Consider the following 12901-nt stretch of genomic DNA (forward strand, 5'->3'; position numbering starts at 1 on the left):
TTAAAAAATGAATGAATACCTATATGGACAAGCAATCTAAATATAAACTGTAATAGTTGGATTTAGTTTCTATTTTCATGCACATTTTGCTTCTACATAATCTTAATTCTTAAAAAATTTGTACCAGCTGTAAAATCTAATTACTTATCTTATGTTACTTGTCTCATCACCACTGTTTTTCCATCAACACCATGTGATCATCTCTCTGTTTTTGTCTTTCTTTCAACAAAAGAACATCATAACAGAACAATGCATTGATTTCATTCTACAGTATGTAGCTGTCCAGAGAAATGCAATAATATTGATTCAAGTGTCTCTCCAGTGAAAGCTTGGTGGATGAGTGGATGCTCAGTGAAGCAGTAACATTTAATCCCAGTTTATTGTGGTGTTCCAGCCAGAAATGGCTGACTGGCTTGTTAAGGTTGTCACTGACTTTCCCTCCTCATTATTTCACAAAACCCTTTAGTGGACTAACAAGATTTTGGCATGGTAACAAACTCTACGTTCAGATAACTGTTAAAATAAAGCATCATACCTGAGTCAGAGCTGGCAGACGCCACTGGCATTTTCGTTTTCGTTTGTGTCTGTCCGCGTATCAAATTTGTCCAACTAAAGAGGGAGAGAGAGAGTTTCTGTATGAAAAGCAACTTCATCACATGGTCAGTCCAAGTATTTACCCCAAATCCCCCCTCTCTGCACAGAGCTATAACACATTCAGTTCTGGAAAGAGTACTTACAAATTATAGTCCATTACTGAATACAAATTACATTACAAAACTTGTAGTTAGTAACGTAATCTATTAGATTAAACATTTTAGGTAATGTATTCTGATTACTTTTAGATTACTTTTGACCCAACACGTTTATCTCATAGATTTTAATAAGATTATTCTGTACCTTGTTGATATAAAAATACAAAGAGAAAAAAATTGATTCCATTCTTTATTCTCAGCAACATAAGGCCTTAAATGACAGGGTTTCCCAAACTGGGGTTTGTAAGTAACTGCAATGAGTTTGTGAGATGATGAAAACGGAATTAATTGAATCATAAAAATGTGAATTTAAAGAAAAAATAGATACTTTTAAAATAAAAACAACACTTGGACTTTTTTTTTTTATGTTTTTTTTTTTTTTTTTTTTTTTTACCTGCATACCAGTGTGACCATTAAACAACATTAGAGAACACATGAACATGCAAATGTGTTGTCAAATTATTTAAATATTAACTTCAAATCTAAGTAAATAAGTAAATATTTTAGGTCAAAATAATGTTAATAATATGTAATCATGCCATCCATAAAAAAAGTAACTAATCTGATTATAAGCATTTTAAAATGTAATATAATCCAATTACAAGTACTTATTTTTTGGAATCTGATTACAAAATTCAGGTTACTTATAATCAGTTACTACCCAGCTCTAAATACATTACTGTTTTAATTTTTCTTTTTTTAATCATCCAATTTTCAGGTAAGCAAACAAACGCTTTTCCAAGACTTTCTACATTTGAAATAAACAGAAATCATTGCAACATTTAGTCTCTTTTTCTTTCCTGAGAAGGAATCACGTTACACTATCCTAGTGGGAAAATAAAAATGTGTGAAGCCATGGGCAAATTTGGCATCTCTTTCACACAGTTTTAGCTCTGAGCTGCACACCTGGATACACACACAGCTAAACGGCACTTTATTACGGGGAGTTTAAAGGCGCTATCTTACGGTGTGACACATCTACTACACATGCACCATGTTAAATATAGCTCTCACTGAAGCTGTTAAACTCTGACTATGCACCTCAGCAAGACTTTGCATAACCCAGCTGAATGTGCATGTGAGAGAGAGATTGTGTCAGTGTGTGTGTATTACGCTCCAGTGCTCTTAAACATTCTCCTTAGCTTAATGTCAAAACCGAACTCTTAACACAGAAACACAGCAGTGATTGAGCACGGAGAACTACTAACATTGTAATACAGGGTTTCTAAAGACTTTGAGCAGAGTGTAATATTAATGATAACATATCAAAACATAAATCAAGAACTTTCCCTTTGGTTCACAAGACAAAGAAGATGATTTTCAACAGCAAAATCAGTGTCACTCACTCCCCACCTACAATTAACAAAATGCAAGAATATATAACTAATCACCTTATTTATTCAAAACCACTCATAATCCAATTTATGAATCAATATAATCCTGCTTCAGTAACAGGAATAAATACCGTCAGAGTTTATAAAAATATTATTTACAAAATGTATTATTATTAATGTTGTTGTTGTTAATGAGCCTTAATGCATTTTGATGATAGTCTACTAGCTATAACAATGAAATATATTTTTGCACAAAAACGTTCACGGAAAAAAAAAATTTTCAGTAGTCCACTTTAGACATTCTACTAACTATCAGTAACTTTGCAACTACATATCAACTAACTCTCATTAGAGTATTAGTAGACTGTTGTAGACTGTCAGTAGACTGTTGGTTAGGTGTTAGGGTTCGGGTTAGAAGAATAAGTTGACTTGTAGTTGCCAAGTTCCTTACAGTCGATTGTCTGCTGGGGGACCAGCAAAATAAAGTGTTAGCAGATATTAAGCAGACAGTCTATTAATACTCTAATGACAGTTAGTTGACATGTAGTTGCAAAGTTACTGATAGTTAGTAGAATGTCTAAAGTGGACTATCGAAATAAAGTGTTACCTTTTGTACTCATACATTTTAATTGCTCTTAACTTGAAATATTTGAGTAAGCTAATTCATACATTTAACTTAAAATTACCATGTAATCTCAACTACTAATATTTTTAGTAGTGGAAACTTGGCTAAAATGTAAACACTAATGCTCAAAACAATTAATTGGTTTGTTAAATTAAATGAACTTTTATAAATACATTTAGAACTTTATTTTTCTTTTGAGTTCACAAAACTTGCAGATTTTAAGTAATCTGAATTGTTTCATTGTTTTGAGCTTAGCAAACGTGTTTCTTTTAATTTAGACAAACTTAAATTTAACTGAAACAGGGCTGGGATTTCTATTTCCCAGAATGCTTTGTCATGACACTCAAAATGAAGGGTAAATGCTAAAATGAAGTGTTATATGTTTTATGTGCATGCTTAATGTTAAGTGGGGGATTTAATAGTGTTTAATGTTTTGCTATGCAGGGTAAAAAGTGATCAGTTTACTTAACTTATAAAAAGTGAGAAAAATAAATAAACTTCATGCATAATTGAAAAAATTAAGTTATGTGGAATAGTCAAGTTCACATAATATATATGCTATAAAAAATTTCAATTACTTTTTTTCAAAGTTTATTTACTTAATAATTTTAAGGCGACTGGTACCCTGAAATACAGGGTACACCCTGAAGCAATCCTGATCACATTATTAACTAAGCTCAGTTGTCACAATAAAAGTGGTGAAGTCTGTTAGTGTCACCAAATAAAATTTCTGGTTTTATTGAGCTGGATTCAGTGGTTTAAGTAAATTGTTTTGGAACTGGAACAGCTTTACTTTATGGCTGATACACAACACACTTTCATGGCAATTCGTATATTTTGCGTTATGGCAAGCTGATGCCTAATTCTTATGAATTTGTATAACCTCATTCATACATTTACATATAATATGCTTACGCTCCACTGACAGCAGGTTTAGGGATGGGGTTAGGGGTGGAATAACTTTTTTCGAAAAGTTTACTTGTTTCTGTACATATCAGTATCACATGTTACAAATTCCTGTAATTGCCTTGTAAAATAATTGTTTTCTCTTGAGATCGGGTTGGATGATGCAGGGTTTGTAAAATTTAACTAAAATAATTAGTTTTTAAATTTTCGTTACTTGACATAAAACAAATTAACAAAAAATAAAATGTTTAAAAAAAACTAAACTTTTTTTTTTTCAGCTAGCTGCCAAGGCAACAATTTAAATGTAGTTTAACTTACCAAAATAACTACAACTAAAACAGAATTAATTAATTAAAAACTACATATTTAAAATTAATATTTAAATAAAAAAATATAAAAACAAACTGCTTTATACTTTAAAGCTGTTGTAAGGGGTCATTTAAGGAATGTCACTCAGAAAATGTCCTGACAATCTGTCAAATATCAAGTCTTGTAACTTGAGAAATCCCACCTGTCTCTGCAACTGTAAGAATTTTTTATATATATATATATATATATATATATATATATATATATATATATATATATATATATATATATATATATTTGCGCCTAACTAAAATTAACTTTCACTTTTCTATGACACCTGTCTGTAATCACCTGTGGTAAGTCAGTCTTACCAATACAATCAAGCTTTGGATTTTGAACATTTAACATTTAACATCTGAACATTTAATTAATACAAATTATTAGTTTTAAAAACTTGGAGGAATTGGCAGATGTTTCCGAAGGATCATGCGCTGTGGAAGCACGTCAAAGCATTCTGGAGTATAAATATGCACCTATAGCCTAATGCACGTAGGTGATTTCGAATTAATAAATATTGATATACAATGGTTAGCTACATACTGGTAAAACTAATCCTGGTGTTGATATATTTTTTCTCTATAGAACAATGGCCAGGAAAACTAACTTTACCGCGCTCCAGGAGCCCTCTAGTGGTTGGGAGCATTTCCGTTGTGTTGTGGCTTTATTTCGTTGTGTTGTGGCTTATTTCCGTTGTGTTATACATTTTCCGTTGTGTTGTGAACTTATGTTTGCTTTTTAAATTTCATTGTGTTGTGCACTACTGGGCCACCGTATTGTAGACCTCTTACTACCTGCAATAATGTATGTTACGGTTATGTACAATATAAGTGTCAATTTGCAGATCTGTCTGTTTGTATCCTGTGTACTGTTCAGTCTTTCTGTAATTTAAAAAAATTAAATTAAAATAAAGGGAGATGGAGAGTACGTAACGAGAAACAGATCTGGAGAGAAAGAGTGAGATAGAGGTTAATAACTTGCAGAGAAGTAAGAAAATGCTGGAGGCACACGCACCCTTTTCATCTTGAAGCGAGCTAATAGCACCGTTTGAATAGATTTTAACCTAATGGACTTTCCTCCTCCTAAAATCTCAGATTTCTCACTTATCATTCATTACATGAAATGGACCATCTCTACTGATCAAGGAAAGAAACTGCATTTCACAAACATATTTATTCTCATAATGCTAAAAGATTTGGAACATCTGCAGCCCACCATGTGAGCCAATCAGAAAACTAGCAAGCAATTAGAGCCTGTCAATCATATTTAGTGTTTGTATTTGCTAATGTCTTTGGAGGAGGGTGTTTTATAGAGCAGTCAGTCAATACACTGGCAAGTCTACATTAATATAATAATAGTGAATAGTATTAATAATACATGCTTTGTTTTCACTTCTCATGTGGATGATATAGGAATAAAGGATTCTCATTAAAAGTGTATTAGAGCCGTGAAGATGATCTGGAATCCTGAAATGTTTTTTTCATTCACATGTCAGTGTCATTCACAACACTTTTTATGTAATGTTCATTTGTGTAATGTTACAAATGTAATAGTAAAAAATGTGGTGGTAGTATTTCAATTTATGCACTTAAAACCAGAATGGACCTAGATTGTTAAAACAATGGCTTGATTGGCTTAACCAATTTGACTTCGTTTAGAAACATTAAGTGACATCAGTGTGACTTAATATTCAACAATATTATTTATTTGACTGCACTGTCTGACACTGTTGGATGAGAACTGAACTGAGCAGGATGACGACATTACTGTTTTTCTGCAAAACTGCTTTATAGATTCAATAAACTAATTTAATAATTGATGGTCTTTACAACGGAACTGTTTCAACACTGAATTGACTTCAGCTGAAAAATGACAATATTTTATTTTAGAGCTGCTGTACAAGTGAAATAAACAAATGTTTGCATCATTGAATAATTTTCCTGTTTTAGGGACAAACCAAAAGCTGGTGAAAGGGTGTTGGGCGCCCAAGGCTCATCGATGCACGAGAGCAACAAAGGCATCTGCTCAAAGCCAACAGAAAATGTTAATAATGGTTATGGAGGAATGTGTCACAACACACAGTGCATCGCACTCTGTTGCATATGGGGACCAATCAGAGAGCCATATGATGACCCATGTCCACCGTCTAATGTGCCTACAATGGACACGCGAGCGTCGGAACTGGACCTTGTAGGATTGGAAGAAGGTCGCCAGATCCGACGAGTCCCATTCCTTTTTACATCACATGTATGGCCATGTATGTGTGTGCCGTTTACAGTGGCGGGAAAGTGATGCTCTGGGCAACGTTCTGCTGGTAAACACTGGGTCCGGCCATTCATGTGGAAGTAAATTTGCCCAAACATTGTTGCAGAAAAGGTACACCCTGAAATGGCCTCTTTCAGCAGGATAATGCACTGTGCCACTCTGCACACATTGGTCATGAATGGTTTGAGGAACATGGTAAAGAGTTCAGGGTGTTGCCCTGGCCTCCAAATTCCCCAGATCTCAATCCAATTGAGCATCTGTGGGATGTGATGGACCAACAAGTTTGATCCACCTCACAACTTCAGGACTTGAAGGATCTGCTGCTAAAGTCTTGGTGCCAGAAACCACAGGACACCTTTAGAGGTCTTGTAGAGTGCATTCCTCAGTAATCTGGCACTGTTTGGGCAGCATGCGAAGGACCAACAGCATATTAGTCAGGCAGTCATAATGTTTTGGCTTTTCAGTGTATATGACAATACAAACTGAATCCTATTAGTGAGTAAAAAGATGCAGTGATATAGATAATCTAGAATTCAAGATCTCTTACGTTCCAGTTTCTCCTTAGGAAACTGCAAGACCAGAAGTAGATTAACATAGAGCTTCAACAGAGAGTTTCAAACAGGTTGCTCAAACCGCTCCTCTGTTCGGAAATGACAAGGATGACAACATACAAATGACTTTGAAGTAGTGTCTGCACATTAAGTTTAACATGGACAAAATTTCACTCCGGGATACCAGTTTAAAGTGGTCATGAACTGCATTATTTGATTGTTTTATAATGTTTCCTGTGGTGCATTTATAATGTTAGTATGATTTTTATATAAAAAAAATTGTCATAATTTAGAAATAAAAGGCATTTTTTCTTACCCTGATTTTAGCCTGATTTTAGATTTCTGCACACTAACGAATGCTTTCATCATAACTAACAGTGCAAACACAATGGAAATAAGAGATTCATTTTGGCCCATTACTATGGGAGTTTTGGTCCAGTCACTGATAAACACGCGCTGTTTGATTGACAGCTCCAGCGACTGTAAAGGGAGCATTCTGTGATCGCGTTCTATATCTAATTTAATCACAGTTTAAATAACAGATTATTTTCTTTCTACTAAGAGAAACAATGTGAAGTAGACCGTTAAGTCACTCACTGGTTTGATTTACTGGCACATAGACAAAGAACATCTGACTGTACATGAATCATTACATATCAGAAATCACCGGTCACTGATCAGACATTAGAATTAAGTTACTTACATGTTGTGGCATTACTGTCGAGTCCATATCGTAAAAGTCTTTTTGCAAAGCCTGTGCCAAAATTGCGACGGTTTTACCAAAGACTCCACGGTGAAATGTACCGCATACAAATAAATAATGCTCAAATGAGACATTCACATTGTCGAAAATAAATAAAATAACCATATTCCTAGTTTTGGGATCTTTTGCAAGATACTATTTGTGGTTCATCCTGTATAGCTCTACTCTCGTCATCTCAACACCCCAGTGGGCGGGGCCAAAGTTGCAATGGTGAAGTAGGTGTTGATTTTCTTCTGCAGGGGCGGTCTTTCACCACTCTATTACATCATTAAGAGGCACATTCCAGGACGAGTCGTTCTCTGGACTTGGTGACAATTAAAGCTGTTTTTGGAATAACAAGGAAGTTTTCAGTTCTGAAACCTACAGGATATTCTTATAGTATGATAACCTCTTACATGTAAAAAGCTCAAAGAAAATTTGATTTCTCAGTTCATGACCCCTTTAAGCTCAGTGTAAGAACACAACTCTAACAAACAAATGTTCAAAAAAGGCACAAATCCACAGGTCCTGGTGAAAATGGGCTAAAAATAGCCCCTTTCCGCTCCCTCAAGTTGGGCCTCTCATTACTTTACATGGGAGAATGGTTGTAACCAAGACAACCATAAGCTCTGCTCGTACACGCAGCTTCTATTTATTCTTTTTCTCCCTTGTGCCGGTTCACCACGGCAATGACAGAGACTACATTAAATAGCAATTACAATCTACACCAAGTAGTGGTTTTTGAGCAAAGGATGTGGGTGTGTTTACAAAAAAATAAGTTACTAGTTACTATAAAAAAACATATAAAAAGCTTTGACAATTTAACACAACCTCAAATACAATTTATAAAATGGTTACTACTTAAATAAAATATTAAAGACACAAATTTTCATAAAAATATTGTTTTATTAAAATAACTATGAAATCAGAATTGACAATTCTTATTTTTTAAGGATTATTTATTAATTATTTATTTGTGCACATCATTATTTTTTTTATTCATGTGCCCTTTAATCAAAATTACTTGTAAATGTATTTTTTTTTTAAATACTTGTAAATTAATCAAAATACTACGGAGCCCCTAAAAGGACCTTTGCAAAAATAAAAATATACAGACTTTCACGTGCTCACGGGATACATTTCTCCTGAGCACGTGAAAGTCTGTATATTTTTATTTTTGCAAAGGTCCCTTTAGGGGCTCCGTAAAATACATCTCCTTGCAGCAACATCTCTTCTCTAATGAAATGTTTACTGGTATAAGGGTGGGACAACCTGTCACTCACATGAGATCACACCAATAGCAAATGACAACGATTCAACAATCCAATCAATTCCCAATGAACAAAATGAAGTACCGCCCAACATTTTTTCTTGTTTTTCTTAAAGAGGCCAGCCCGAACCGAATGCCGAAGGCATGACTCGCTGACCAAAAATGCCTGCAGGTCCCCCACCCTCTTAATGGAAGCGAGCGCGATCAGGAGCACTGTCTTTGGAGACAGGACCTTAAGCTCAACTGACTCCGGCGGCTCACAGGGGGCTTTCTGCAGACCGTAAAGGACCACAGAGAGATGACAGGACGTGGTGAGGGGCGGCCTGGGAGGATTTAGCCTCCTGGCGCCTCTCAGGAACCCGATGATCAGGTCGTGCTTTCCCAGTGACTTGTGATGCGGGTGTCATATGGTGCCCTGTCCCTGAGAAAGAAAGTCCTTCCTCAGGGGAATCCGCCAGGGAGGGGCTGTCGCAAGGAGCATCAGGTTCGAAAACCAGGTCCGGGTGGGCCAGTAATGCAGGCTTACTGGGGAACCGCGTATTTGCGTCGACCCCCAGGGCAAAATGTGCCAAAGTTTCTGAGGGGTGCCTTGTCAGGGAGTAAAAGAGCAGGAAGTGGGAGGACTCCTGGGAGGCATACAGGTCAACCTGTGCGTCCCCAAATCGACTCCAGATTAACTGGACCACCTGGGGATGGAGTCTCCATTCTCCTAGAAGAATGAGCAGTCATGAGAGCACATCAGCCACACTATTGAGCTCGTCTGGAATGTGAATGGTGGTGAGCAACCTGAGCCGCTGCTGACTCCAGAGTAAATGGCGGCAAGGTGTGACATGCGACGTGATTGTACCTCGCCTTAGTGGTTAATGTATGTAACCGTCAGCAATTGGTATGCCACTAAATTCGAGGTCCCGTTCAGGAGCCCCATGCTGCATGCCCATTGCACACAACGTCCCAGCCTGTTCTGTTGTAACAACAACATTCCTGCACACTTGTTATTGACCTTTATTTAACCAGGCAAGCCACTTAAGGACAAGTTCTTATTTTCAACAACAGCCTGGCACTCCGGCCCATAGAAACACGGTCAGGGAAATCCGCCAGGGAGGGGGATTTGAACAAAGCCAAAATAAACTTAAATTTCAGTAACTTATCCTGCATCATTTGTACTATGGACATGAATTACACTAAGTAATATAAAGTTCAGACTGCAGGTAAATGTGGCCTAAATAAAAAAATTTGCTCACTTGTGACTCAGATCTGTTCTCATGAAAGTGTAAACAGCACAAACCACATGGAATCTGATCTTTTCAATTCCGATTTGTGCCACTTCCATGTGTGGACAGAAATCCAATACAGGTCAGATGTTTTGCAACGCAACCTCAGTCTGAACAGTCATATCGGAATTAATGCGGCTTTTACGTCACTCTAAAGCAACATTCGTCACAATTCTGCACTCATGGGAGTCACTTCAAAGATTTTACATACCTGAAGTTATCAAGACAGTTGCAAAAGTTAGTCAATGGAAGGATGGATTTTTTTATATTGCCTGCGCATAAATTTGCTGGCTTTGGAGGAAGATCACACTATAAATAAACACGCAATCACTTGTTGCGTGACGTCATTTTTCATTCTTTTGCGCATGCGGGTCAGTCCAGGACCATGATCTGTTCACACTGGAATCTGACATTGGCCACATTTAAAAAAAACAATGTAAACAGCTATACAAAAAATTGGATCTGAGCAATAAATTGGAATTGAGCACTAAGCTTCACTGTGTGAACGTAGCCTGATTAGACTTATGATGTTTTGCCTGACTTTATTGACTTACACTGAAGAAGGGACTTAAAATATCTAGAGACCAGAATACCCTGGGCCCTGTTTCCACCTGACACATTTGAAGCATGTTAATAACAGGTGCAAACAGCATTGAGTCTCGGCCATCCACTTGTGAATTTGCAGAAACAAAGCACCACTCACAGTTTCTCCAGCAAAAATATTTTCCCAATATTTTTCAAAATACTTCTGAATTACGCAGATACAGCCGTTTTAAACACTCACACAGTTACACACATAAGCTCAATTAACCAAAGGCAGTCAGGGCAGCAGATGACAGTGGGAGGTCAGCACTAACAGTACTGTATAGCATTAACTCTCCGGGTGCGCAGCTGCAGCAACGGTTGCCTGGCAACACATGAAATCCCAAGAGCCTCTACTGTAGGGTATTTGAATGGAGCAAAAGAGCTGGAAAATTGGAGAGTATATCTTGTATAGAGCTGTTCTGTGTTTAGGCATGTAATTTAGTAGTTAATTGATGATCTTTATTACGAGATTGTGATGTACATTAGTCAAGTAACTGGCTGGCTGGTTTCAAGTTTCAGGACAATCTGTGGTCAGCTTTTAGAACTGTCTTTGTGTGTCTACACACTGATCATTTAATAAGCACATTTCCCTCTTTGGCAGCTGTTGTGCCACCTGGTGTACAATAATGTGCCAAACGAGTGACTGAAAACCTCTTTCCATGGCATGTTGGTGTCTCACATTGTATATTATTCAGTCGAAGACATGTAAATTACCTTATAGCCAATAACAATTTTAAAATCCAAACAAAATCAATCAAATCTGAAATATTAAACATCTTAGACCTTCTAAGTCATATACCCCGTTTTGCAATGTCACTTGTTTTTATTGAGTGCACTGACTACATCACCGGTTTTCATGGAAACCATCCCTGGCGCTGCACACGTGGGTAAAGCTGTCACACACAGAGTGGAACAGAAGCAGAGAGGTCATGTCATGTTTATGAATGAGACTAAGAAAAGAATGTAGGAGTTGAAGAGGTGTCGACTTTCCCACACAAGCCAGCAAACACATGTTAAAAGAACAGATCAAAAAAAGAACAAATTCAATAATAATAGAAATATGGTAATAGGAATTTAAATACATATAATTTAATAAAAAATAAATAGCAACATTATAATTACAAAATAGCAAATAAAAACAAATAACCTTGACAAATGTCTCACAACCATAATAGAAAAAAATATATAAACATGTTTGGCCTAAGCATCATGCAGTGAAGCTGTTGTTTTCGCTCATATACATGTATAAAGTATATCCATTATAATCATAATTACAGAATCTATCTTTTCCTTATGATTTATGAAGTGGAAACAACTAAAATATCTCATAAAAGCTTTGTGATAAAATCAATCTTGCAAAGTCTTCATGATGGGTGACGTCATTGTAAATTATCCGAACTGTTAATTAACTGTAAAAATAATAATTATAATAATAAATAAATAAATAAATAAAAATATTATTATCTATTCAAAAAAATGCATGGTTTTCATTTGAAATACAGCCTGAACACATAAAGTTATGTAGTATGGTACAGTGATGGTATCAGATGGTAAAGCATGGTACGCTTATATAGCCTAGCTATTCAATGGTAACGTTAGGCTACTGATTACCATTTTCTTATCCCGTGTTATTTTACATGATAGCCTACCCAAAGAATCCCATGTTACCATTAAACCAGATGTCAAGAATAGGCAATGTAATAATACCATTGTATTGTTTGCGCGAGTATCTTAGATAAACACTGACATTAGTGAAAAAGACTCAAACTCAGTTCAGATCAAACTCTATAACGTTTTCCTACTTGTTTATCGCGTCGCGTAGCTCGCTGTGCAGAAAGGAGTGTAATGAGCTGTTTCACTATCTGTCATGAACGCCTTTGACTCACCTGTGATGTCTGACAGGGTGAAATAAACCAGCAGTGCACGTCTTTCACTTTTTGCAGACGGCGGTCATGATGATGGTCGCCGAATTAACGCGTATAATCCATCGGCTTTCGAATCATTAAGAATTTCGCGTCTTATTTACCACACTCATACATAGGCTACATACACCTGATAACACAGCAACCAGTGAGTCTCACAGACAGCAATATTATCACACGAACACTTTAAACTAGATTATCTGCTCAGTCAACCTCTTGTCACCTGATAACTAAACGAAGATTTAAACAATCTGTGTAACTGCTTTACATCACGTATCTGACCGGCGGCGATGCGCTTTTGTTTTATTGAGA

The 12901-nt window shown here is 36.3% G+C and overlaps 1 protein-coding gene across 4 annotated transcripts in view; it reads right to left on the reverse strand.

The window, feature by feature from the left end:
- mpp2b (MAGUK p55 scaffold protein 2b) overlaps positions 1-12901 on the reverse strand; it is a 45403-nt gene extending 32502 nt beyond the window's left edge. For 2 of the 4 annotated variants that reach the window (XM_081392578.1, XM_081392574.1), the window contains exon 1: positions 536-661. In XM_081392578.1, coding sequence (XP_081248704.1) covers positions 536-653 — 118 coding nt within the window. In that variant the 5' untranslated portion in view covers positions 654-661. Of the gene's footprint in view, positions 1-535; positions 662-12553 lie in introns of those variants that run through there. The other 2 variants (XM_081392583.1, XM_081392584.1) reach the window with 2 other exon arrangements.

Source organism: Scardinius erythrophthalmus, assembly GCF_964197995.2.
Source record: "Scardinius erythrophthalmus genome assembly, chromosome: 18".
Lineage (NCBI taxonomy): Eukaryota > Metazoa > Chordata > Actinopteri > Cypriniformes > Leuciscidae > Scardinius > Scardinius erythrophthalmus.